Source organism: Canis lupus, chromosome 28 (genome assembly GCF_011100685.1).
Source record: "Canis lupus familiaris isolate Mischka breed German Shepherd chromosome 28, alternate assembly UU_Cfam_GSD_1.0, whole genome shotgun sequence".
Lineage (NCBI taxonomy): Eukaryota > Metazoa > Chordata > Mammalia > Carnivora > Canidae > Canis > Canis lupus.
Genome location: NC_049249.1, coordinates 8,495,732 through 8,522,589, shown reverse-complemented (window position 1 = coordinate 8,522,589; position 26,858 = coordinate 8,495,732). Strand labels below are relative to the sequence as shown.

General features: G+C 40.5%; 1 protein-coding gene across 1 annotated transcript in view; it reads right to left on the bottom strand.

Annotated features, from left to right (window-relative positions):
- The window catches only part of PLCE1 (phospholipase C epsilon 1), a 272,695-nt gene that overhangs the window by 141,377 nt on the left and 104,460 nt on the right, over window positions 1–26,858 (bottom strand). The window contains 1 exon segment of the mRNA NM_001136565.1: window positions 21,098–21,386. Within this exon segment, the coding sequence (NP_001130037.1) occupies window positions 21,098–21,386 (289 nt within the window).

Here is a 26,858-nt window from a genome sequence, read left to right as displayed (position 1 = left end):
TTGTTTTCTACACTGGTTGTACCAATTTACATTCCCATCATTAGTGAATAGGGCTCCAATTTCTCCACCTCCAGATGAACATTTGTTTTCTTTTCTTTCTTTTTTAAAAATTATAGCCATCCTACTGGCTATGAAGTGGTATCTTATGGCCCTGATTTGCATTTCCCTAATGACTAATGATTGAGCATCTTTCCATGTGCTTATGGGTCATGTACGTATCTTCTTTTGAGAAATACCTATTTAAGTCCTTTCTTCATTTTTGAATTGGATTGTCTTTTTGCTGTTGAATTTTTTAATGAAATCTTTTTAAAAAAGATTTTATTTATTTATTTGAGAGAGACAGAGATAATGACAGAGACAGCACACGAACAGGGAGAAGAAGAATAAGTAGGTTCCCTGCCGAGCAGGGCACCTAGTGCAGGACTCCATCCCAGGACCCTAGATCATGACCTAAGCCAAAGGCAGATGCTTATCTGACTGAGCCCTCCAGGTGCCCTGTTGTTGAGTTTTATATATATTCTGGATACTAATTTCTTATATATGTAGTTTTCAAATATTTTAACTCATTCTGTGGGTTGACTTTTTACTCCACTGATAGTGTTCTTTGATGCACAAAAGCTTTTCATTTTGATGTAATCCAATTTATCTATTTTCTTCTTTTGTTGCTTGTGTCTTCAGTATCACGTCCAAGAAATCATTGCCAAATCCAGTGTCATGAAGCTTTTCCCCTGCTGTGTTTCATAATTTTAGGTCTTACATTTAGGTTTTTGATCCATTTTGAGTTAATTTCTGTACATAGTGGAAAATAAGTGTCCAACTTCATTTTTTTTACATGTAGATAATTCAGTTTTCTTAGCACTATTTGTAAAGACTGTTCTTTTCCCTATTGAATGATCTTGGCACCCTTCTTAAAAATAACTCGACCAGATATGCTAAGGTTTATTTCTAGGCTCTCTATTCTATTCCATTGATCTATATGTCTGTCATTATGCCAGTACCACATGTAATTGATTACCATATATTTGCAATAAGTTTAGAAATCAGAAGTATGAGTCCTTCAACTTAATTCTTCCTTTAAAAACTTATTTTGGCTCTTCTGGTTATCCTTGAAAGTCCATATGAATGTTAGAATCAGCTTGTTAATTTCTGCAAAAAATGCAGCTGGAATTTTGACAGGGATGACACTGAATCAGTAGACTGCTTTGGGGAGTACTGTTATCTGAACAATATTAATCTTCTACTCCATGAACATAGAATGTCTTTCCATTTGTTTATGTCTTATACAATTTCTCTCAACAATGTTTTGTAGTTTTTAGTGTACAAGTCTTAGAATTCCTTTGTTAAATTTGTCCCTAATATTTTGTTTTTGATACTATTGTAAATGGAATTGTTTTCTTAACTTCACTTTTCAATTTTTCATGCCTAGTGTACAGAATTACAACTGAGCTTATATCCTACAACCTTGCTGAACTAATTTATTAGTTCTAATGGTGTTTCAGTGGATTCCTTAGGATTTTCTATATATAAGGTCATGTTATCTGATAATAGAGATAGTCTAACTGCTTCCTTTCCAATCTGGATGCCCTTGTATTTATTTTCCTTGCCTAACTGCCCTGGCTAGAATCTCCAGTATGATGTTGAATAGAAGTGGTGAGAATAGATATCTTTGTCTGGTTCCTGATTTTAGGTGGAAAGCTTTCCGGCTTCTCCCATTATGCATTATGTTAACTGTGAATTTTTCATAGATGCACTTTGTCAGGTTGGGGATGTTCCCTTCTATTCCTATTTTGTTGGGTTTTTTTCATAAAAGGGGGCTAGATTTTGTCAAATGTTTTTTTCTGCACCTATTGAGATGACCATGTGGTTGTTATCCATTAAGGCATTAATAGTGTATTACTTTGGTTTTCATATCTTTAAAATGTCCACTCAGTTTTACATTACATGTTTAAGAATATCTGAGAAGAACCTTGTACAAGACCACCAGATATTTATTGTCTATCTGCAATTCTAGCCCTAAATTGGACCTGACATTGGACAAGAACAGATGACAAACTGGGACGTGACTGTAACAATGACTTCACATCACAAACACTCTGATATTTTTAAAAATTGTATTTGTTTTAAAGGAAATATATATTTTTAAAATTCATGTTGGACATGCACTCTATATTATTGTTATTATAATCACAATGTGAATTTTTAACCCTTGACGATATGAGTATCAATTAAAACAGCTCTATGACTTAAAACTGGTGCATGTAATTTCTAATTTAGTACATATTACTGCAGAAATGACTTGGGCCAGACTTTAGGTACGTCAAAATCACTTAATAAGAAAAACACATATGGGCCTGGAAATTTTTTTTCCCTTAGAAGGCAATAATAATGGTACTAATAGTATTACTTGCTAACATTTTAATTATCACCATTAGCCCTGTCAGCACCTCTGTGGCCTATGTAAGATTAGTATTCCATTTATAGCCGAGGAAACTCAGAGAGGTTAAGTAACATGCCTAATTATTCACAGGTAGTATGTAGTGAGGCCAGGATTATGGCTCAGACCCATTTGACTCCAAAGTCCATCCTCTTTACCGTTTTTGTTTTGTTTTTTGTTTTTTTTTTTTACTTTGGGTACCTGAGGTTAATTTATGTACATATTCAAACTATTTCCTTTTTTCTTTTCTTTTAAATTTTTAAAATTTTAATTTATTTTATTTTATTTATTTATTTATTTTATTTCCCTTTTTCAACTGAAATGGCACCAAAACCTGGAAGGTCATAGGATTCACAGTGTCTCACTTATTGACCAAGTACTATTTCTTAAGTACTCATTAAGTACTTCCTATGGGAATTCAATTCAGTAAGTGGGTGAGGCTATACAGGAACTGTTTTGTATTTAATTAGGCAGTTATTGGCTTTTTGACTACGTTTGACTATGTTTTATATAAATAGAAGCTATTTATTGACAAAATCAAACTCACCTTAACAGGAAAAAATAGCTATCTATGCCACTGTAGCTAACAATAGATTTGAGAATATTATGATTTGGTGCATTAACATCAACAGAGAGTTGTCATGTAGCACGAGTTTCATAATCTACAACTCTAAGCCCAACACCATGGACTTTCCTGAGTTCTGGCTCAGGGCATTACACTCTATTGGCTTTCCTCTTAACTCTCCAGCTATGGTAGTGGTTTCTGCCCCTTCTTGCAGCCCCTCAGTCTGAATGTACATGTCTCAGTTCTCTGCTTGTCTTTTTCTCTCTCTTCCAGAAAAGCTCACGTCAAGCTGTCACTATCACAGCCAAGCAGATGACCTGCAAATGTCTTTTTCTCTCTCCTCCAGAAAAGCTCACCTCAAGCTGTCACTATCACGGCCAAGCAGATGACCTGCAAATGTACAATTCTAGTTCTGACCTCTCACTCAGATTCAATGCTGGTGCTTTGGGAGCATCTCCTTGAACATTCCAACATCTCAAAGCAAGATATCCAATATGGATATACTTCTCACTTTCTTTTTATGGTACCACTTTCATCTTTCTGGGTCCAAAATCTTGGAGGTGTCTGTTATTCTTTAACATCCTGGGAAGAGTTCAAATCCATTCAACCACCAGTTGTCCCAAGAACAGGTCCCTTCCATCCTATTTTCTTTTTTTTTCTTTTTTCCTATTTTCATTGCTTTCTCTCAGCTACCACGTGGATGTCTGCAACAGCCTCCTGATTGTCCTTAGCTGTAAGACACCAAGAAGAATCCTTATAAAATTCTTCCTAGGCCAACATGTCAGGGGTTAGAAAGGCCATTTGGTCCTGTGAGGTGATGTTCACGATGGCAGTGGGAGGTGGGAGAAAGGTGGAAGCCAGCCCAATAAAATGTGTAAAGAAAACACACAGGTTTATACATATCCGAGAGAAACTTCACACTCCCTTCCTAAGGTTAGTTACTTTCTGACTTGGTATTAAACAGTCATAGGAACTAGAACAGCTGTTGACCTCTCTCCCATGAGTCTGAGCAGCAGAGACAAAAGAGGTGCTGGTGCCTACCGATGGACACAGACAGTCCAGGCCGACCAGCATCAGGTATCTATGACTTGCTGTTGGACTACGGCCAGCTCTCATCCTACAAACCAGGGCTGTAGACATAAGGGCTTTGGGCACGGCACCTTCATTCGTGTGCCTCTTACCAGAAGCATGGGGTAATAAGGAAGAACCATGGGCTTCAGATGCAACACAGGAAAATGCTCAGGTGCCAGGTCTCTGAAGTAGTATGGAACCAAGTTCAAATCCATGCTCCCCACCCTTGAATTGCTTAACCTTGTGATTAATCTTTCGGAGCAAACCAGGCCATCTGCTCATCTTCCTGTGAACTCCTAGCTAAGAAGGAGTAAAAACATCATCAAAGATAAGAAAAGATGGGGAAAATAAATTTTCCTAATCTCCTCACAAGTTAAATATCATACATGGAATGAATACTTTGACACACCTCTGAGGTGGGAAGGGGTGGGATTACCATGAGGTTCCTAAATGTCTTCTAAAACAGGGGCACCCAGTTAGCCCAAGCATAGAGGCTTGGGTTTGCGGACTGGGGTAGGCAAACTTGGGGCCAGAAGGGAATGGCTCAGGACAACAGAGTGTAAAGCCACTTGTGATCCTTCCCCTTCCCAATTTCTTAAGTATAATTTAAAGGGGCACCAGTTTATAGCCTTAAGTCTCAGTTTTCTCATCTTTAAAATGGGGATCAAGATCCCACCTCACCAGGTTGTTTCTAGAATTTCATAAGATGTACACAAAAACACTCAGCACAGTGGCTAGGCCATTAATAGAAGCCCTGCATGTTTCCATGTAAACTGTGAGCAGATTATCATATACACTGGGAGTGTGTTGATATTCACTTATTTAGAGGCATATGAGAGTTGGCAAAGGGGGAAATAGGTCTAAAATACACATAAGGCATGTGGCTCCTTCATTCTGTTAAAGGCCCAATTACTCACTGGTCTGTTATTTCTTTCAGGGTGACTTCCTTTTTGTCTACAGTTACAGATATAAATATAAATAATACAAGGAGATTATATTCTGACAGCTGGTGGGTCATATCTAATTACTCTGTAATTTCTTCACCTAAAGGGACCCAACTGGCCACTTCTGTTGTCTTTGAAGGAACAATCACAGACTGAGTGATTTCCCTCTGGCCTCTAAGTGAGTCTTAGAGTCACTGGCCACTAATCGTGGGCATCAAAGAGAACTCCCAACATTTTTATCAAGGGTGATTATTTGAGGTCTTTTTAAGTTGATCTTGAAACCAAATGAGACCAAGGGACTGAGGATGGAAGGTAGGGGAGAAAAGATTAAAGTTGCAGGATTAATAGGTGGCATAGCTAGGACTTGAACTCATGTTTGTTTGTTTGTTTATTTTTAAAAGATTTTAAAAATTTATTTATTCATGAGAGACACAGAGAAAGGCAGAGACACAGGCAGAGGGAGAAGCAGGCTCCATGCAGGGAGCCTGATGTGGGACTTGATCCCAGGACTCCAGGATCATGCCCTGGGCCGAAGGCAGGCTCTAAACCGTTGAGCCACCCAGGTGTCCCTGAACTCATGTTTTTACCTAGAATTCTATTTCTTAAAATAATGCAGATACTGGGGTGCCTAGGTGCCTCAGTTGGTTAAGTGTCTGCCTTCAGCTTAGGTCATGATCTCAGGGTCCTGGGATCGAGCCCCACATTGGGCTCTGCCCAGCACGAAGTCTGTTTCTCCCTCTTGCTCTGCTACTCCTCCTACTTGTGCTCTCTCTCTCAATCTCTCTATGTCAAATAAATAAAAATCTTAAAAAAAAATAATGCAGACTCTGCAGTCAGTTTTCTGTGATTTGCTCAGATCAGTGTCCCAGGGTTCAAAGACAGATTCAAGCAGAGTGGGTGAATGGACACCTCTTCTGAGCTGAGGATCAGACGTCAAGGTACTGTGTAATGAAAATTCAGGAGAACATAAAAAAAAAAATACTCTGCCTCCCAGATGTGGCAGCAAGCAAAGAGTGCTGCAGGAGGATGGGGTTTTTGCTCTGTGTAGCAGATGGCTATCTTGCTCCAGGACCAGATATAGACCTGGCAGGGAAGCTCCTGGCCTTCAAAAGGTGAGTTAGCTCTCCTCAAGCAAAGGTGGGAGACAAAGAAGCCATGAGACACAGAGAGGTTCCCTTGATGAGGCTTTCAGGGAGAACCTTGAGTCTTGAGACTCAATATGAGGGAGGGCCTTGCCCAGCAACAACTGCACTGTAGGGAACCTCATAAACATTGAGGATCTCATCCCATCCCAGACCTAGTGAATCCAAGATTTCAGTAAGTTTCCCAGGGGACCCAGATGCACATTACAGTTTGAGAAGCTCAGCTCTGTCTGAAGGAGTTTCATTACGTGTCAACACAGAAGCATCCAGACATAGAGAGGTTGAGCTGGCTGGCTTTACAAACCTCACCCATGGCCACAACTACAGCCATTGTTTATCACCACAATTATTAATAGTAGTAGCAAAGGCAGTTTACATTTGTATAATTGTTTACAGTCAACAAATCAGATGCCTCTGCAATCCTTTGATTTATAGGACAAGCCTATTATTTCTACTTTGCAGATACAGAAAACTAAGGCTTGGAGAGACTGAATAATCAAATTTGAGGTCCCCCAGAGTGGCACTCTGAAACTACACTTCAAAAATCCATTTTCAACAAAGAAGCCTAAATCGAAGTTATTTTATTATACATTGATCACTTCATAAATACATGGCTTTCCATTAATTTGTACTGAGTAGTAGAAAAGATTAATACTAGTAACTTTTTTTTTTTTTAAGATTTTATTTTTTCATGGGAGACACAGAGAGAGAGAGAGAGAGGCAGAGGCATATGCAGAGGGAGAAGCAGGCACCCTGCAGGGAGGTTCTTTCTCAGTGCTGTGTTCAGAGTCATTGGCACTGGTGTTGGGCCTCCTACACCTTATTTTGCTGTCTCCAGCCCCTGGCAGAGTGCCCACAGAGAGGAGAGCTCAGTAACCATCACCAAATAAATACATGGAGAGATTGATAAGCACAAAGGAGTGTGACACAGCCTAAGATCAAAGAGATCCAAGACCTAGGGTCCTCTGTGAAGAGGTCAGAGGTTCTGGGAGGGACATGGCAGCCAAGTCTGCAGATCTTCCTCAGATAGCTAGTGTAATCTCTCCAAGTCCAGACATTCAGGGAAGAAGCAAGGATAGGAAGAAGAACAGGAAGTCCTACAAGTGGAATCCATCGTCAAGGTTGATCTGGGACCCACTTTTGATAAATAAGCTAGTAAGTCTGTGCTTTGCTGAACTTTGCTATTTTGATATAACCTTCCCTTACCCCTTCTGGTTCCATTTTCCTTCCTTTCTTTTCATCCATCTCTTTCCTCCTCCCTTCCTTCCATCCTTTCTCTCTTTTCCTTTTGAAAGGAAGCATTTGCATTAAAAATTCCAACTTTCTCATGCCTGAGCTAGAGAAGGAGAGGAACGGATTTATCTGTGTATCATTCCACTGTGCAAGCTAGGAAGATTAAAAAGACCTTCTGGGCAGGTGGAGGTGCTGTCTGTGGCTGATGTGGCTTGAAATCATGGGGAGGAGTAGGTATGGATGGGAGAAATGAGCTCTGAAAGCAAGAGTTAGGAAGGACTGTCATCCAGAGCCCTGTCTGCCCCCTCCCCGAGCCTCCTGCTCCAGACAAGCCTCCAGACCAGGGCGCTCCATTTCTCACAGTCCCCTCCATGTTCCCTTGCTCTGCTCCTGCCAAACCTGACCCCTCCTTCTTTGCTGGTCCCTGTCAGGGGACCATTCTACAGCTAAGCCCTTGTTCTCGGTGTTTCGGGAATGTCTTCTTTGTCCCATCTCCATCTTGTTAGCTCTGTTTTTTATTTTTGAGAGTGTGCTAATCACCTTATAGTCATTAGATTCATTTATGGTATACCAGTCTAATTCTCTGAGGCAATTATCTGCATTGTCCCCATTTTACGAGCAAGATGATGATGAAATTTAGGAACAGAGAAGGTAAGTAATCTGCCCTGGGTCACACAGCTTGTATGTGGGTTTAGGTCTGTCTGTCACCAAAGGACACACCAACCTTAGCCTCATATGTATCATGCTACAATGTAACCACAACGAAATCACTAACTCCCGGGGATTAAAAACACTGCCCTTTTTTCACTGTTTTTATCCCCAACTAGAACAAAGCCACAGCCAGAGCTCAAGAAATGTTTCCTATATTGTGCTATATTACAGTGTATTTCCTACAGGCAGACTGGAGACAGCTCTGGTCTAGCTTGAGAGTAGTTCAAATCATGCTTCTCTGGCCTCTGAATTTGTGACCATGGAGGGCTTGGTTCTTTATCTCTGTGCTTGGTTTCCTCACCCTTTGTCCACCTCCATGTTTAGTGGATCACGAATAACAGGGTATTAGGGGAACTGTTTGCTCTTCTTCAACCCCCTCCCCCTTGTCTGTCCCCAAACTGCCCCCAGCAGGCACTGAGGCGACTACTTAGTGAACTAATGAACATTTGTAATTCTCTCTGAATCTGCCTCCCCAGTTTTTAAAAAATCATCGGGATCAAAAAAAGAAAATAAGCCACTTCACAGTTCTGGGGAGTTAGATGTAAAGTTATATGATGCTATGCATATAGAAAACTAACTAAACTTATGCGGCTGGAAAGAGTGACAAAGGATATTGAAAATAGAAATCGAGGTTGGGAACTTAGCAAGACCCTGTCTATGGAAAATGTGAATGCTCTCTGGACCTTTTCCAACCGAGTTCCTGGATATATAACACACTTCCAGAAGATCTAACTTGGGCTTTAAAATCCCGCTAGCAAGGAAAAAAAAAATACTGTCTATGTGATAGGTTCAGAATACAATCCATTTGTGGATGTGCATGTGAGGTGTTAAAATGCTCCAGAAAAGGACAAAGACTTAAGTCTCATCAGACTGGAGCAGAGCAGCTGAAACAAGACCTAACCCCACTTGAAGACCCTTGAGGCTTCCAGCCTCTCTCCTTGGATAACTCTGAAAGGCATCCAGCAAGTTCCAATTTGGGCAGGGGTTTGTTTATTCTGCTTGGTTCAAATCAGGGCTACGGATCCCTAATGGTTTTCATGTCCCTAAAGGTTTTCCACATTTGGGCAAGATCTATGCTTTATGGAAGCCAGAGGAGGCCCTGCTCCCAGCCAGATGGGCTGGGCCAATACACCAAGAGCACTCAGATGCCCTGACTCCAGGAAAAGGTTAGCAGCCTCTCTCCATTGGCACGAGCCTGGAGATTTTCACAGCGGTGCTGTGTTGTAGTAAAAAATGCCTCCATTCTGAACCAACTGTAATTTTTATTACATTTCATCTTTCTCTGTGATGATGCTAAATTTTCAAGACTAGTCTTTTTCCTGTAACCACTGCACTGTGCCAATGAAACTACAAGGGCTAGCATCAGCTTCTGGCTCTTTATTCTGGGTGTGCCATTCCTAATCTGGGAATAATCATTTAGGCTTGTGTTTGTCTCTCTCCTTCCTACAGAGTGTGACTCTGCCTCCAGGCTCTTGACTCCAACATGCTGCTGTTGGCCTGACCTTCCTAATATTCAACCTTCTGACAGTCAATGACGGCTCTCTAATGCTTGAGGTCCAGATTTTCATCTTGCTCTCAGAACTGTAACCACATCTACCAAATGAATCTTATCTCTCGTACCCACTCACTAGATTGTTGCTGAGAATCATTTCCTCATTGTTTCCCAGATACTGCACTCATTCTGACCCTGGAACTTCATCTCATGTGCTTTTCCTGTCTAGAACAACTCCTATGCCTCCCAGGGAGATTCCCCACCCCCACCCCACCCCCACCACCAGAAGCCAGTTCAAAGTCAACCTGTTTGTGTTTACAACTCTTCTCCTCTTTGTCCAAACTTCTTGCCCAGCTTCCTAAACCCATGACCTGAAATCCTCCAGAGCCCGTGCATATCTCAGAATACAACCCAGGGGTCCCAAATGTAGATGCCTTTAAATATCTGGTACTGACCCACATGTTATTATAAACAAATTATAAGCATATGTTCTATAACTATTCTATTATGTCCTATAGCTGTTCTGATGGACAAGAATTTTCGTAGTTCATTTAAAATTCTTTAAAAGATTAAAGAATCCAAAACACTCAAAAGGATTGTTACATTTACTGCAAAAATCTCATTTAATTTTATGCATCTTCATAAATACATACCAATTTTCACCTGGGCATTAATTTCTGTACCAATCACAGATTTTAGACATGCCTCTTAATCCTGGGAATAAATGCTTCACATCTTTTCCTCTCTGAAGGGGAGAGAGATGATGCCAACAAAGAACGAAGTAGAAACAACAGAAGTTTGACAATGCAGGGGAGGGCTTGTTTTCCATGGTGAAATAGGGCTTCACATTTCTCCAGGCTTGTAAATGGTTTTAGAAACAGCCTTCACTTGAGATGGTATAGGAACTTCCCTCTGAGCCTCTACATCTTGTGCTTACTGCAACTATAACATTTATACCCCAAAACTGCATGTTTATCTGTCCATCTCCTCCAATAGCAAGTGAATTTCTTGAAAGTTAAGACTATATCTTATTCAATGTTTTGTCCTTGGGACCTAGCATAGTGCTTCAAACACAGTAAATGCTCAATAAATATTTGTTGAATACACAAATGAATGAATAAATGGCCTGATGCATGGGTCCTAAGGAAAACCTAACTGAAGACTTTACGTAGGGGTGGGCCCCCATGCTGCAAATACCTCCTTTCAAGTGTCCCTTAAGGTGCTACTGCTCTGGGTCTCCAGCCATGGAAACCTGGAGGGTGTCTTTCCTTCTGTGTGCATCTGTGACTGAGCTAAGAGCAGAGCACTTGAATTAAGAACAGTGGACGGCTGACATTCCAAGGTGGCAGCAATCATTACCACCACCATCATCCTCAGCATCAGCATCATTACATTTATTGTGCACATATTAGGTGCCAGCTACTAGGCTAAGTTCTTTATATACAGTATCTTATTTAATTCTCAAAACAACTTTGTGAAGTTGTGCTCTTATTTTCATTTTACAGATGTAGACATTGAAGCCTCGAGAAGGAAAGTCACCTATTCAAGATAACGCAGTGTTGAAATCAAGTCTCAAATCCAAGACAGAATGATGCTCGCATTGCATTTCTTTAAATCAGGAAGCAACTCAGAGGCTGACAATCCTATCAGAACAAAGAAGAGCCTGAAATCACACTAGTCTTACTCACTCTGAGACCCTCTCCCCACCCTACTTCAAAGAAGCCTCTGGTCCTCCCCTCTGTTTTCTCATTTGAATGAGAGCCCCAAATGGTCTTCAGTATGGCAGCTGGCAATAGTGGTACTAGAAATGAGGGGCTTGAATCCATCAGAATCCTCACATAGGCTCCAAAAGTCTCTTTTAAAACATGATCCATGTAGTATGGGCTCATGGAAATCAACATTTGAACAGTGCAGATGAGTAGAAATTGACAAGCAAAAGGCCTCTCTTGGAAGTAACCATTTTTGCTTGTTTCTGTATCTATTCTTGGGCAGTTATGTCCTTACACTAAAGAAAGTTTACATCCCTATTTATATATTCCCTTCCCTTGAAACAAGAATATATTCAATCATCTCAATGAAAGATAAGGAATTGGGACTTAGAAAAATCATCTATTAGGACTTATTCATTTAAAATATTCAGAGTTCAATTTTATTTGAATTTATATTGAATGAGTATTTAGGGGAAGGCTTGGAATTTAATTGCTGTTTTGTCTTTGGGTATAGAGTTTCAAATAACTATCTTCCAAATGAATTTCTGGAACATGGACCATTCTGAAATTCTGTAACTATGACCAGCTCAAATACAGAGACCCCAAGTGGTTACCTGGTGTTGTTGTCCTCACGAATCACCTTTCTTTTCTTTTCCCTTTTTTTTTTTTTTTAAGATTTTATTTATTTATTCATTCATGAGAATACACAGAGAGGAGAGAGAGAGAGAGGCAGAGACACAGGCAGGGGGAGAAGCAGGCTCCATGCAGGGAGCCTGATGTGGGACTCGATCCTGGGTCTCCAGGATCACGCCCTGGGCTGTAGGCGGCGCTAAACCGCTGAGCCACCGAAGCTGCCCACCAATCAGCTTTCTGAATTCAAGAATTATGACTTTTTTTTTCATCATGAAGAATTTATTAGTTTCCTATTTTGGAGGTTTTAGCACTTATACTCAATAATTATTATTTAATGAATGCTTAACCTCCTGATTTCTTAAAGTGATGGTGGGTACAGGGTAAGAGTGGGCATATGATTCAACAATCCTATTGATTTTTAACCATTAATAACAAATTGGAAGGATATTTTTAGAGGTAAAATTAATGGTCATCTTAGGCTCAGCTGCCTTTATCTATACTATATCCATTCAATCTCCACATTCTATTAATTTTACCCCTTACATACACCTCTCTGCTGCTTTCTCAGGATTCAGACTTTTTGATACAGTGAAGTTTTTGCACTGCACAAAGGAGCTTACCTGAATGGAAAAGAGGTCTGAAATCCAGCCAGCATGCTGTGCACTAAATGATATGCATGGGTATGAGGCTGTATTACCCTACAGAGAATGGGGAGGGGGCCTTTTTGTAATTTTTACGTGGCTAAATGTGCCAGAAACACCCTACCAAGAAGAATGCCTTAGCAGTATCTTCCTAAGTGCTTCAATTCTCATTTTCCTTTCTCTCCACCCACCTTCCACACCAAGCACACTGACCTGTAGGATCAGAGACTCAGTAGGTTTGGGGGTAAAGCCCAGGAGGCTATACTTTGGACACTTATGCCGGGGTTAAGGATGACACACTATGCAGCCTCACCCCTTACTGTAGCCAGATGGATTTTTCTGAAAACACAATTTGATCAAATCACACCCTTCTTTACTAATCGTCAGCATTTCTTGTTACTTGCAAGGTGAAATTCAAGCTCTTTATCATTAAATACAGCCCCCTGGAGACCTATTTTCTCCCCTAGCCCCAGCCCCATGTCTTCCTACTTAGCCTCTGTACTTCCCAAGCTGCAGCCAGGACAGCCTGGTAGACCAGCAGTTACCTGAACACATTGTGTCTCTTCCTGTCTCATGTCTTTGCACCTGTGTGCCCCATTCCCTATGCCAGTTGCCATCAGCTCTTCCATCTGTCTCCAGCTCTCCCAAGGGAGTCTCCCTCATCAGTCAACACTCCAGAACTCTATTCTAATCCATGAGGGCATTTTGTTCACAAAGCTCAGCTGGGATCCACTACAGAAAGAAGAGGAAATGATGTTATTATGGGGCCATGAGTGAGGAGTGGATGGGCTGGTATAGTCAAGGTGGCTCTGGACCTCCAGAGGCAGTTGGTGCCTTGGAAGGAGAGGGGAGGAATTCAGACAAGAGTAAGGGGGAGCCCCAGAGATAGCCCTGCAACCATTCCAGGGCCCTGGTGCTTAGAATGGCTTGCTGAGACACTAGAAATGGCTTTTGTGCCAGCTCAAAAACTTCCTGAATATATTTGCATTTTTTGAAAGATTTTATTTATTTATTCATGAGAGACACACAGAGAGAGGCAGAGACATAAGCAGGGGGAGAAGCAGGCTCCTTGCAGGGAGCCTGATGTGGGACTCAATCCTGGGACTGGGATCACATCCCGAGCCAAAGGCAGATGCTCAACTGCTGAGCCACCCAGGCATCCCTGCATTTTTGTTTTGTATGAGTTTGATATGTCTCTATAACCTATAGCTTATGATATGTCTGTATAACCTACATATTTGATTCCAAAATTACCTCATTCAATTAAGTGTTATCAAATAGCAATGACATGTTCCTTGATTCTGTGAACACATCCACTACTCGATTCCATGAAAGTTTATGCCAGATGGGTCTTTCTAAAAACCCAATCTGATCAAATCACACCTTTCCTCAGAACCCTCCAGCATCCTTCATTACTGACAAGGTAAAATCTAAGCTTTTTATCATAAAATACAGCCCCCTGAAGACCTAATCTGTGCCTGGTCCTGTGCCAGGCAAAGTGTGTATGGGAGGAGGATGAACATCAGAGCTTATTACTGGAAAAACGTCCAAATAACTAAAACAAGGTGGAGATGTACATTGCCACTGGAGAGCTGCAAATATGTCTCCATCATAGCTGTGATCATGAACCTTAGAGAAGCTTGGTCTAGGTTGCCTGCACACACCAATGGTTGTGTGACATTGGGCAAGTCATTTAACCTCTCTGAGCTTCAGTTTTCTGGTGCTAATAATTTCCTCCTCACAGCATTATCAAAAGGATTGTCTTAGTTTTCTAGTGCTGCTGCAATAAGTTATCATAAATGGAATGGTTTGTAACAAGAGAAATTTATCTTCTCCTAGTTCTAGAGGCTAAACATCCAGAGTCAAGGTGTTAGCAGTGCCATGCCTCCTGTAAGACTCTGGTTGGAATCCTCCTTTGTCTCTTTCCAGCTTCCGGTGGTGGCTGGCAGTCTTTGACATTCCTTGGCTTATGGTTCCACCACTCCCATCTCTGCCTCCATCATCACATGGTGTTCACCACAATGTGGGTATGCTTCTATGTCTCTTCTCTTCCTCTAACAAGGAAAGCCAGTTGCTGGGTTTGGGGCTCACTTTCCCTGAAAATGAGCTCATCTTCACTTGAGCATATCTACAAAGACCCAAACGGGTCACATTCATAGGTACTAGGGAGTAGGACTTCAGCATATCTCTTTTCGGGGACACAAGTCAACCCACAATAAAGACTAATCTAAATAATGCACTAAAAGGACTTGATGCATTGCCTGGAACATGGTATGAGCTCAACAGGCTACCCAGATTCAAGTACTCACACTATCCTGACTACCTCTGTACCCAGGTGCAAGATTCTTAATGTCTCTGGGCCTCAGTTTCCTCATTAGTAAATAGTACCTCCTTCACTGGACCACTGAATAGTTTTCAATGAAATTATACATGCAAAACACTCAGAGCAATATCTGGCACTCAGCAAGAACTAAGAAAATGTAAACAAGTAGTAGTATCGTAATTCTACCTTACTCTAATCCATCGCTATGCCCAATTTTCTCTTTACAGAAGAGTTTAAAATTTCAGAGATAACAGTAATGGGGATGGCATCTTGAGAAAAACAAAACAAAAAACAAAAAACAAAAAAGAAGAAGGAAGAAGGAAGAAGAAGAAGGAAGAAGAAGAAGAAGAAGAAGTCATTCCTCTGCTCTACTCTTCTTCCCCTTCAAAATATCCATAATTGTTTTAGCTTTAGAAGCATCATGTCTCTACTACATTTGAGGTACATGACTTCATTCTTCCCTGGTACTTTGGAAGCATCCCTGGTTATAAGAAGGGGTACAGGGTCACAACCCTCACACCTGGCCATGAAGTGACTGACATGTGTGGGTCATGTGTGGTACTTTTTACTCTGAGGTTCTACCTAGGAGGGGAAATGCACTCCTCGGTCACATCTGAGCAAGTTTAGGTCACACCTAGACATGGAATCACATTCGTGGCTCACACTCAGGCACAGAGTCACAGTCCTGGATGACACCTGACTACTGTACACCGAAGGCATAGGGCCTTGTCCTATACCCACCAAACCTACCCCAGGAGCTACAGATCCTGCCATCAATTGTGTAGCCCAGCACTTCATGAATCTCTTGGCAGGTAGTAAGAGCTACTTCAGTAGACCTAATATTAAATTTTCTCTGGAGTGAGAAATTGAAGATTAGTTCAAGTTGAAGATTTCCAGATGTAATCCTTTGCATTCTTCCCAGAGGTGATATGGCACTTGGCCACGGTGAATGAATACTTTCTAGTTGATTAACTGGTATAGAAACATACCCCAAATTACATGAACACATACCAAGAAAATAATTTCAAGGCCACAAAACTAATAAGTCAGAGGATTTCTTTAAATAAATCTGGGAATGAGAAATATGCATATGCCTTCCTCTGTTTGGTAGGCATGGAAAGGGTAATTGTTTTGATTACGAGGAAGTCAACAAAGACAGTCTTTATAAATTAAATTATTTATGAGGTACAGCCACATAGTTCAAATGTGTGTGTGTACTCTTATTACAACTTCTTGTTTTTATCCTTGAAGATATTAATTTTAGAAAAATACACAAATAGAATATCCTTATTGCAATAAAAGAAAAATTTATTAGACCTTTCTATCAGAAATAAAATATTGTCTACTTTCAATAAGAATATTAAGTATATAAGGCATTTTTGTTTTCATATTAATATTCTATTTACACTCTATATATGACCAATAACTTTAATAGCTATTCTCTACATACACACATACTCAAACTGGTTAAAATGAACAATGGAGTTTTCTTTTCTACTACATAATTTAAATATGAATAACTAAGCATTGTCCTGGTTATATGTAAATACTTAATTCTTAAATTTACAAATTTACTTAGCAACAGTTTGGGAAGGAAAAAATGAGTTTAATGTACCAAATTTATTATATTGGCTGGTACAATATGCACATTGTACAATATGCACATTTGAAAACACTTAGCTGCCTTCTAATGAAAAATCCTTTCCCTTATCACTACTTTTTCTAATTTTACTATCAGCATTTTACATTAATATCAGTGATCTCACTTTTTTCTCTCCCTTGTTACTTTATCTTGCTTTTTGTAATTTTCAGTAGATAGTACATATAAAAAAATAGAAACAAAAGCAGGTAATGGGTTTAGAAAGCCTCCTGATTATTGACATCAATAATTCTTTTGGCTGTCATTGCTACAGGTGGTTGATCCTGAGATTCTAGCAAGGTTAATGGGGAGAGGGAGAAATGGACCTAGACCAGAAGTAGATGGTATAAATGCTCCATTTCCCATTTGGAGATAACACACCTTTGATATCCAGGGCATATTCTTGCTAATCAATGCTTCATATCAGAAAATGTTTCTTGTTATTTGGCAAATTTTTGACTTAATAGATCATCCTTAGTGATCCTGAAGGCAGGAAACCAGGAATGTTCGTCTCCTGACTGGTCTTTCTAGAGTCACCTGTATCATTGGAGGTGTGGAAGCTCAATGAGATGTTGAAGAGTTAGCAGAATCCTGTAGTCTGTGGTAAAGCTGCAGGGCTGCAGAACTCTGGCCAATCAAGCCTTGAGTCACCAGTTCCTGACTTGTGAATGCCTTGTGACTGGTGAACAACTGATTGGACATTTTCTCTTCCTATTTTCAACTACTGCAGGCTCCAAACCTCATCTTGTAATCACAACCATTCCAGAAGACAAGTTGACATGCTTCCACCCCACCCTGGATGTTCACATGAGAAGCTGTTTTCGTATTTCCTTTTTCCAGAACCTTGATTCTAACATCTTAATAAACCTGGGGACCAAAGACCTACATAACATCTTTGTCCTCTTTTTAAAATATTTTATTCTTTTTTGAGGGGGAGGAGAAGGAGGTTTAAATACATATAAAATGTAACATCGTAACCACTTTTAAGTGTATAATTCAGTGGTATTAGATACATTCATACTGTTGTATAGAACTCTTCATCTTGTAAAATGGAAACTCTATACTTAGTACCAATGACTCTTCATTCCCAGCCCTTGGTCTTTATGATGCTGACTGTTCTAAGTGCCTCATATAAATGGAATCAAACAGTACTTGTCTTTTTCTCTCCTTTTTCTCTACCTTTACCCAACCCATTTAATCTACTTCAAATATGACCTTTCTCATGGAAGAAGTCATTCTTTTTGAATCTATTCCTTAACGTTTTCCTCGGGGGTTAAGGGGGTGGGGAATTAAACCCTGCCCTGCCTCTCTTCTCTTTTTCATTCCATTTATAAGCCTCCATTTAAAAAGTGGGGAGAGTAAAGTCTTGGGATAATAATTTTCTGATTCTTATATATAGGTATGAGTTTTGAAATGTGATTAACCAAAAAGAGAACTAGATGCTAATATCTAAAATTTCTAAAATGGCCCAAAGTTCTTTTCAAAATCTTCATAGAAGTTTCAATTTAACTGTGTTCACCTGGACTAAATGTATTTCCCTTACACAAGAAGTTTCTTTCAACTCATTTGTATTGCTTTTTCTTTGGAGGCTGATTCTCAGTATTCCAGTACTAGTGTTACAAGAGAATAAAGAGAATACACTTCCATGGGAAGTCTATAGATTTCAACTGTGTTGTGGGTTAAAGAGGCTTTTGAGGACTAGAGTCAACCAAATCACAATGTTTAATACTGTGTCGCTAGTAAAGAATTCTAAGCTCCACACAGCTCCTGAGAAAAGAACTTCTGGAATACAAGTTATTTATAAAATGGGACGGAGTCTGTGTTATATACTTCCCAGAGATTTTCATTAGTAATACAGAGCTGAAAGCTGTCAGCCAACTCAATGCCACAGGACACACAATGAACAATAAAAGAATCAGACAACCAGGTTACAGTGCCAGTGTGTCCACCAGACCTCCTGCTGGAGTATATGGCCAACAGAGGTCAAGACTCAACTAGTCAGTATGCTGAACCTATAGATTCTATAATCATTCTATGATTCTGGGTCACCTGGGTGGCTCAGCGGCGCAGTGGTTAAGTGGTTAAGTGTCTGCCTTCGGCCCAGGGCATGATCCTGGGATCAAGTCCCACATCCGGCTCCCTGCATGGAGCCTGCTTCTCCCTCTACCTGTGACTGCCTCTCTCTCTCTCTGGTCTCTCATGAATGAATAAATAAAATCTTAAAAAAAAAATTCTATGATTCTGAATGCTGATGTGGTTTTTTGGATATATTTTCTTCCACTGCATGTTAAAGAAACATGTTTCACTATGGCATGTATAGACTCTGAGGACCCCACAGGAGAAGGTACAGAAGTTGTAAAAGTTTCCCAAGAAAACAAGTCAGAGCTACAAGTAAGCCTGGAACAGAAGCCAACCAGCTAATTGTATTATTCAGCAGAAGCTACTTACAGAGGGATACCAAAAACCATTAAAGAACTACAAAACAGAAAGTTAAAGAAACTCCCAACTCTTGTACAAATTGCCAATTTAAAGATAACACATTAGCAGATGGGCCAATGAATCTCTGAGCTAAGAATATTGATCAAAAAGTTCTGATCTGGGGGTGCCTGGGTGGCATCTGGCTCTCTGTTTCAGTTCAGGTTGTGATCCCAGGGTTGTGAGCTCAAGCCTGTGTCAGGCTCCACACTCAGTGCAGAGTCTGCTTGGGACTCTCTCTCCATCTCCCTCTAGCGCTCCCTCCCTCCTCTCTAAAATAAATAAACAAATCTTTTAAAAAAATGTTCTGATCTGAAGGGAGAAGTACAGATAGCAATTGAGGTCAAGTTACTATCAGGGCAACAGACATATTAACAAGCAGCCTCCTTTTTTCCTAGAGGTCTGTATAAAGCTGGAGGCAGCTGCCTTAGTTGGTGAGTCTGAGATCTGTCCCTTTGCAATTAACGGAGAAGAAAGAAAGTGGCTTTTACTGATGGTTGTTTGTTTGTTTGAGGTCTCATGTTTTGGGCCATGCCATTTGTCATAAAGAACATTAACTCCCTCTCTAAACTCTTTGAACTACTGGAGGCACTTTCACACTATTTAGCACTTAACTCTCTCTAGTCTTATATTATTCTTCGAATACTTGGTGCACACAACGCTGGCCTCCTCATTAGGATCATAAACAAGTTAAAGGCAAGTAAACTGACTTGTACGTCATTAGAATCTTCCATATACCTACATTGCTGGGCACAGATGGGGTATCTGAGAAACACAAGTTGATTAACTCACAGGATGAGGTCCCATAGAGTCACAAGCCTTGAAGCAACAATAACTCGGCATACCAATCTCAGCCCAACTTTCTAGGAAGAGCATGGATGGAGAATGGAAGTTTGGCAGTCATCAGGAGCTACAATAGAGTAGAGAAATCCTGAGTCCTGTGCATAGAGGAAACTGCTTACCATCTAGAGACTATAAAGCTCCATGGCAGCAGGAACTGTTTTTTCCCTACCCAGCACCAAGCACCTAGTAGGAACTCAAAAAACATATGAAACCCTTTGGTCACTTGGATTAGTGTTCCCACAACTTATGTTTTCCTTCGTTCATTATTTATAACCAAGCTGCAAAATTAAAATGGTTCCAGAAAACAAACCTACATGGTACCCACATGGTACACAGGGAGGTGTATACTTCCCCTTGAGCCTGCCCAGGTGTGTGTGGTGTGGGGTGGGAGGGTGGCCAAGAATTGAGGAGGAAGGCCACTGGCTTGCTAGCCATAGGTCTGGGGCTTGCTGTGGAGGGGCAGTAGCTGCTCTCCTTGAGAGAAATGGCCGGATGTCAGATCAAGCTCTTGGCAGCCCCCAGGCAGTGGAACGTAGCTTTGCATGGTCCCCGTCTGGATGGCAGCTTCCTGCCAGGGAAGACTGCCAAGCGGGTTGTGACAGCTGTGCAGTGCACAAATCTCCAAGGTTCTTTGGTACACTGCCATTTCTGACCTGCCTGTCTGCTACTCGTGGGAAGTAGCTGGGAAGTTCTGGTGCTGAAGCACCTCATTTTCCATTGGCTTTCATGTTTTAGCAGGATGCCTGACTATCCTTTTTTTAAAGATGGGAATCATTGGAAGATGGCCTTTAGCTTTTCTGGTCAACACGAACTTATTGATTCTGTGTAGAAAGGACTACATTTTGCTCTGTTCCATCTCAGTGTTGGTTTTCACTGTGACCACATGACCACACTTGTTTTTAAGCATCTTATCACATCTTATCACATCACATCTGTCATAGACCACCACTAGGAGAAACGCTTTGTCTGAATAGTTTCTTTTTGATTAAAGATAATCTTGTAATCAGTCATACTGCTTTTGAAAAAACAATCTCAAAATCTTAATGCTTATTGTTTGGAATGTTTATACCTTAAAGGATTTTGATAAAGGACTATCTTTTTTATAGCTTATGACAGTGGCAAACTTTATTTAAAATTGCCAAAAAGTAAACTCAATTTTCCATGAGGAGATGCATAAATGCTAACTTAGATTCCTTTCTGCACTGAAAGGGTGGAAAGTGAAAAGTAAATCTCAGACATTACCTTTTAGCATCATTCGTCCAGTGGATCCTCCAAAAGTACTGAGTAGGCCACTTCTCGCTCCTAAAGATGTGGTTGCTTCTAGGAGCGAACCCGTGATGTACTGAGATATGGACGTCCTCTGGAGGGTGGCACGATACTCACATATGGTGTCTCGGACACACTGCTTTAGGCATGGACCAACACTAATCCTTTCATGGGCTGTCTTGGAGGCTGGGAGCTTGGTAAAGTAATGGAGAAGAGATCCAATGGTATTTTCTATTTCTTCTTCCCTTCTCACTGCATTGTAGATCTGTGAATAGCACAGAGTACAGGAAGTATTAATCTAGTTTCTTAGAAAAGCAAATTAGTTTGTTGACAAAATGCCAAGATGACTTATTAAGAAAGAAGGCCCAGTTGCTCTAAGCACAAACACTCTTGAGCACTGGACTCATGCATTAACCTGAACATTCTACAGACACCATTTATTTGGAAAAGCTATGTGCAGTTATGAAATCGGCCATTCAAACAACTCTGCTATCAAACAGAACACTTACAAGTAGTTCCAACCAAAAATATATTCAGCTCCAATTTCTCCTCCTCCTCCTTGGCAGAGCAAAGCTCTTCTGCAGAGTGACAAAGTCAACCTTTCCTTTTTGTCCTTTTGAACTCTCCTGAGTGCCTGACTGCCACAGGTTTGTCTGCCTCCAAGGAACACTTGAGCCGGACATTCATGAGGAATCTTTTTCTCTCTGCTCAAAGTGCAGTGAGGATGAGAAGTTCAGGGGAAGTAGAAGTTCTATATTTCTCTCTTGGGCATAATCCTTCAGCCCATCAGCTTGGTTCAAAGTCTTGGAATCCTTTTTCCTCTTCATTTTGTCTCATCTTCCACATCCAATGAGTTGACAGATCCTACCCACTGTTCTTGCTCTGTCTCTATCACCATCCTGATTTCCTCTCCCTTTTATCATCTGAATTCACCAAGAATTATCTCACAGAGATTGTACAGTTAGGATAGGCTTCCAATCATAATTCCAATACAGTTGTTCAACATGCATTTATATAGATCCTGCTCTGTGTGAGGCAGTGAGCTGAAGGATGTGAGGCATGTACAAGAAGTAGCACATACCTCTTGTGCTGAAAAACTGCACAATCTAATTTAGAAGATGAGGCCTGAAAATTATGAGGTTCTACATTATTGAAGAGAGGTTCTGGGTTTTGTGAAGGTCTCTGGGAGGCCTGAGACTGCTGGGTAGTATATAAACAACAGGGAAGAAATAGTTAATTTAGTTTTCTGATAGTGGAGTAAAAGTGGACTATATTGGGTTATCTCCACCTTGAGCACCTTGCCTTGTCATCCATTCATCAAATCAACAAGTATTTTATATTTATATACCAGTTATGCATCAGGTCTAAGTAAATAAGACAGCTTTTCCCCTCAGAGAGTTCCAAGTCTAGTAAGAGAGACAGAGAGATAATCAAAGAGCTCATAGCAGAGTGAAAATGGAGGTCAATCCCCCTAGTGACATCAGTGAGTACCCAAGGAAGAGAAGACCCTCACATGTCCTCCGGGCTGTGCATGTGCCCCTGTCATGCACAAACCTCCAAACCTCACCTTAACCACAACCCACTGGTTCTCAAGAGGATGCCCACTGGGCTGTGCTAGGTCCTTAGCAGATCCTAGAATATTCCCAGAATACCTCTCATATTCAAACTGCACTGACTCTCAGTAGACTTCTACTCTGCCTTTTGCAGTCTACTAATATATACTTGCCACTTGAAGGGCAAGTATGAATTCTTTCCTTTCTCTGTCATTAAATTTCTGGTGGCCAGTGTAGCCATGGAGATGGTGTGCTGAGACAGAAAAAGCCCAGACTTTTGGGTCAGGAATGTGGGGTTGTACTGCTGGTTCTGCCTTGACCAGCTAAAGAGAGGGCCATAAACATGAACAATCTGACTTGAATGTTTAGAGAATGCTTCCTCTTCTGTAAACTGGGGATACTAGTGCCCCTTCTTAGAGAAATTGGGGGATTCACCAAGACAATACATGTAAGTGCTCAACCTAGTATCTACAAATGGCACTGATTACTCTAAGCAAGAAGAGAATGAACTCTTCTATCCTCAGGGAATAGCAGCAGGTGGTTGCAGAACAACAGAGCATAGTCTATGAAATTCACTGTGATGGGGTTATACCCTTGTTCTTATGTGCTGCTGAATAATATCATCCTAACCTTATTTGGGTGTATTGTGAGGGTAAACGGGGGTTGAGAGTTGCACAGCTCAGGACATGCCTTTCTTCTCTCAGTTCCCAATCATATAGGCAATCTCCAACACACTAAGTCTCAAACGAATCCTTCAGAAATTTAAATGCTCTAGAAATTCAGAGAAAAAAACTGTGAGGTTTGATGGCTAAGGAAGGCTTCTGAGGAAAGCAGATTTGAGCTGTGCCTTGGAAAATAGGCACAGCTCTAATCGGAGCAGCTGGGGAAGGCAACTCACAAGGTAAGCAAGGGTAAAGAGGCTGGAAAACAGAAAATGCCCTAAGGACAGAGCGCAGAGCAGGGTATTTAGAACAGAGAATAAGTATAGGACATAACAGGGGAATCAGAAATGTCAGTTGGCCTGATAAAGGAGAACCTTGAATGTCAGGCAAAGAGGTTTAATCCATGAGAAGTTGGGGACCCCTTTATTTTTTTTGGTTTATTCATTTTTTTTAATAAGTTTTTTTTTAATTTATTTATTCAGAGAGAGAGAGACTGAGAGGCAGAGACACAGGCAGAGGGAGAAGCAGGCTCCATGCAGGGAGCCCGACGCGGGACTGGATCCTGGGTCTCCAGGATCAGACCCCAGGCTGCAGGCAGCGCTAAACCGCTGTGCCACCAGGGGTGCCCTGGTTTATTCATTTTTATCAGAGGAATGATGCTAAAAGGCTTTTATTTTACAAAGTTAAGATGCTGATGGTTCTTAGTTACTAATGGGTTTACCTACTTTTTTACATGCTAAGCTGCTCCACTGGCTTATCATGCCTCATTCATTACCTTATGCATTCCAGTTTCCATATCACTCCTCCAGAGAGTCCCAGTGGCTCACTCATTCAGTCCCTTATACAGCTTTCCTTAAATGTTTTCCCCAGGTCATTAGATCTAAAGGAACTGTATGAAATGACTTCTTGATCACTGAAACAGTACCTATTTCTCCTTTTGAAGATTTACATTGCATATTAGGATATTAAAGACAATGAAAAGGGTCAGAGTAAAGAAATTGATTTTCTGGAGGGTATTATGCTGAGTGAAGTAAGTCAGTTGGTGAAGGACAAACATTATATGTTCTCATTCATTTGGGGAATATAAATAATAGTGAAAGGGAATATAAGGGAAGGGAGAAGAAATGTGTGGGAAATATCAGAAAGGGAGACAGAACGTAAAGACTGCTAACTCTGGGAAACTAGGGGTGGTGGAAGGGGAGAAGGGTGGGGGGTGGGAGTGAATGGGTGACGGGCACTGGGGGTTATTCTGTATGTTAGTAAATTGAACACCAATAAAAAATAAATTAAAAAAAAAGAAATTGATTTTATTTTGTTTAACTGTTTGGAGTATTTCTCATGTTACTTGCCCATGGCTTGCTTTTTCTTTTCTTTTCTTTTCTTTTCTTTTCTTTTCTTTTCTTTTCTTTTCTTTTCTTTTCTTTTCTTTTCTTTTCTTTCTTTTCTTTTCTTTTCTTTTCTTTTCTTTTCTTTTCTTTCTTTTCTTCTCTTCTCTTCTTTTCTTTTCTTTCTCTCTTTCTTTTTTAAAAACACAGCCTGTGAATGCAGTGTTGTACCAAATAATCTACTTGAATCAAATGATCTTTTTTTATTTTCATTTCCTTGACCTCTGTGAAATCTCTGAAATAGACAATTTTCCATCTTTCTTGAAGTTCTGCCTCTCTTATTATCTCATTGCTCCATCTCTGCCTTATTCTGTGGTTCCCCTTCCTTCTTGGGCCTTTAGGACAGCTGTTATACAACAGAGATGCCAGTCAGCGCCTGATGTACGGGGTGACACATTGGCTGGCCATGGGTCAGATGTATCAAAAGATCTGTTTGATTTGACACATAGTGTTTTTTTTTTATTTATTTATTCATGATAGATATATAGAGAGAGGCAGAGACACAGGAGGAGGGAGAAGCAGGCTCATGCAGGAAGCCCGACGTGGGACTCGATCCTAGGACTCCAGGATTGTGCCCTGAGCCAAAGGCAGGCGCTAAACCGCTGAGGCACCCAGGGATCCCCGACATAGTGTTTTAAACTCAGGAAAGTGGGGTGCCTGGCTGGCTCAGTTGGTAGAGCATGCAACTCTTGATCTCAGGGTTGTGAATTTGAGCCTCATGTTGGGTTGTAGAGATTATTTAATTAGTTAATTAATTTTTTATTTTTAAAAATATTTTACTTATTTATTCATGAGAGACACACACACAGAGAGAGAGAGAGAGAGAGAGAGAGAGGCAGACACACAGGCAGAGAGAGAAGCAGGCTCCATGCAGGGAGCTTGATGTGGGACTCGATCCTGGGACTCCAGGATCATGCCCTGGGCTGAAGGCAGGCACTAAACCACTGAGCCACCCAGGGATCCCAATTATTTAATATTTTAAAACATCATATCAAATCAGGAAATTTTACATACACATTTGAAGTTACAGCATTTCCTAAAAACTAGAACAATCTGGCAACACTAAACATTCCCGTGCGGTGTCAAATGGCTAGACCTTTCCCTGTTACCTGAGGCATGAGTTCTCCAGTTCTACCCCTCTCTAGTGATTACATGTTGCCAATATCTGGTCACTATTAGTATATAAGTGTGTGATCCCTTGCCTTAATGGGACATGAACTTGGTGTAACTATATACAATAAATATATACTGAGCTCCCGTAACATGTCCTCTGGGTGTTCTTCCCTTTGCTAGTTGCCAAGGAGACAAAGTCACAGTCTCTGCTTTCAAGGGGTATTGCATTTTACCATATATATATATATATATATATATATGTTATGTATTTATTTATTAATCATTCAGCATCACCATAAGTCACTTGTTTCCAAATCCTCAAATTTCTCTGAAGAAATAAAGATGAAAAGTTCTAGAATAAACTCCACACCACTGCTAACACTCCAACCACTAAAAACAAAAAATAATCAGGTTCTACCAAGAACTGGACTAACACAGGTCAGCCATAACAATACTGGGTAAGCTTTAATAAGGTGTCTGTTGGAAGAAAGCTGAAACATGGATGAAGTGGTGACAGATATGACAATGCTCAGGGAACATGTTAAATTCAGGCTATAACCTCTTATTAGATCATCCACTTAAAAAAAGAAACAATCATGGAAAGTCCTACATATGTAGAGTGGGAAGAGGATGCAGTATAGAACAGTCATTATGAATATGGATTGAAACCAACATACCAACATATGAATGTTGGTTTGAATCCTTGCTCCCTTGCTTCCCAGTTGTGTGACGTTGGATCAGCTCCTTTGTCATTCTGTGTCTCTGTTTCCTTTTCTCCAATATGAGGATATAATAGTATCTGCCTCATAAGGTTGAGGTAAGGATTACAAGCTTTTTATAAATACAATCAATTAGAATAGCACCTACCACTTAAAAAATACTCAACAAATATTGTTTTTTTTACAACGATGGTGACAATTCTGATCATGTTAGACTGTAAAAATGGCCATAAATTATTTCTTTCACTGATTCTGAGCCAGCCTTGTGATTTGCTTTACCAATGGGAATTTAACAAATGTGATGC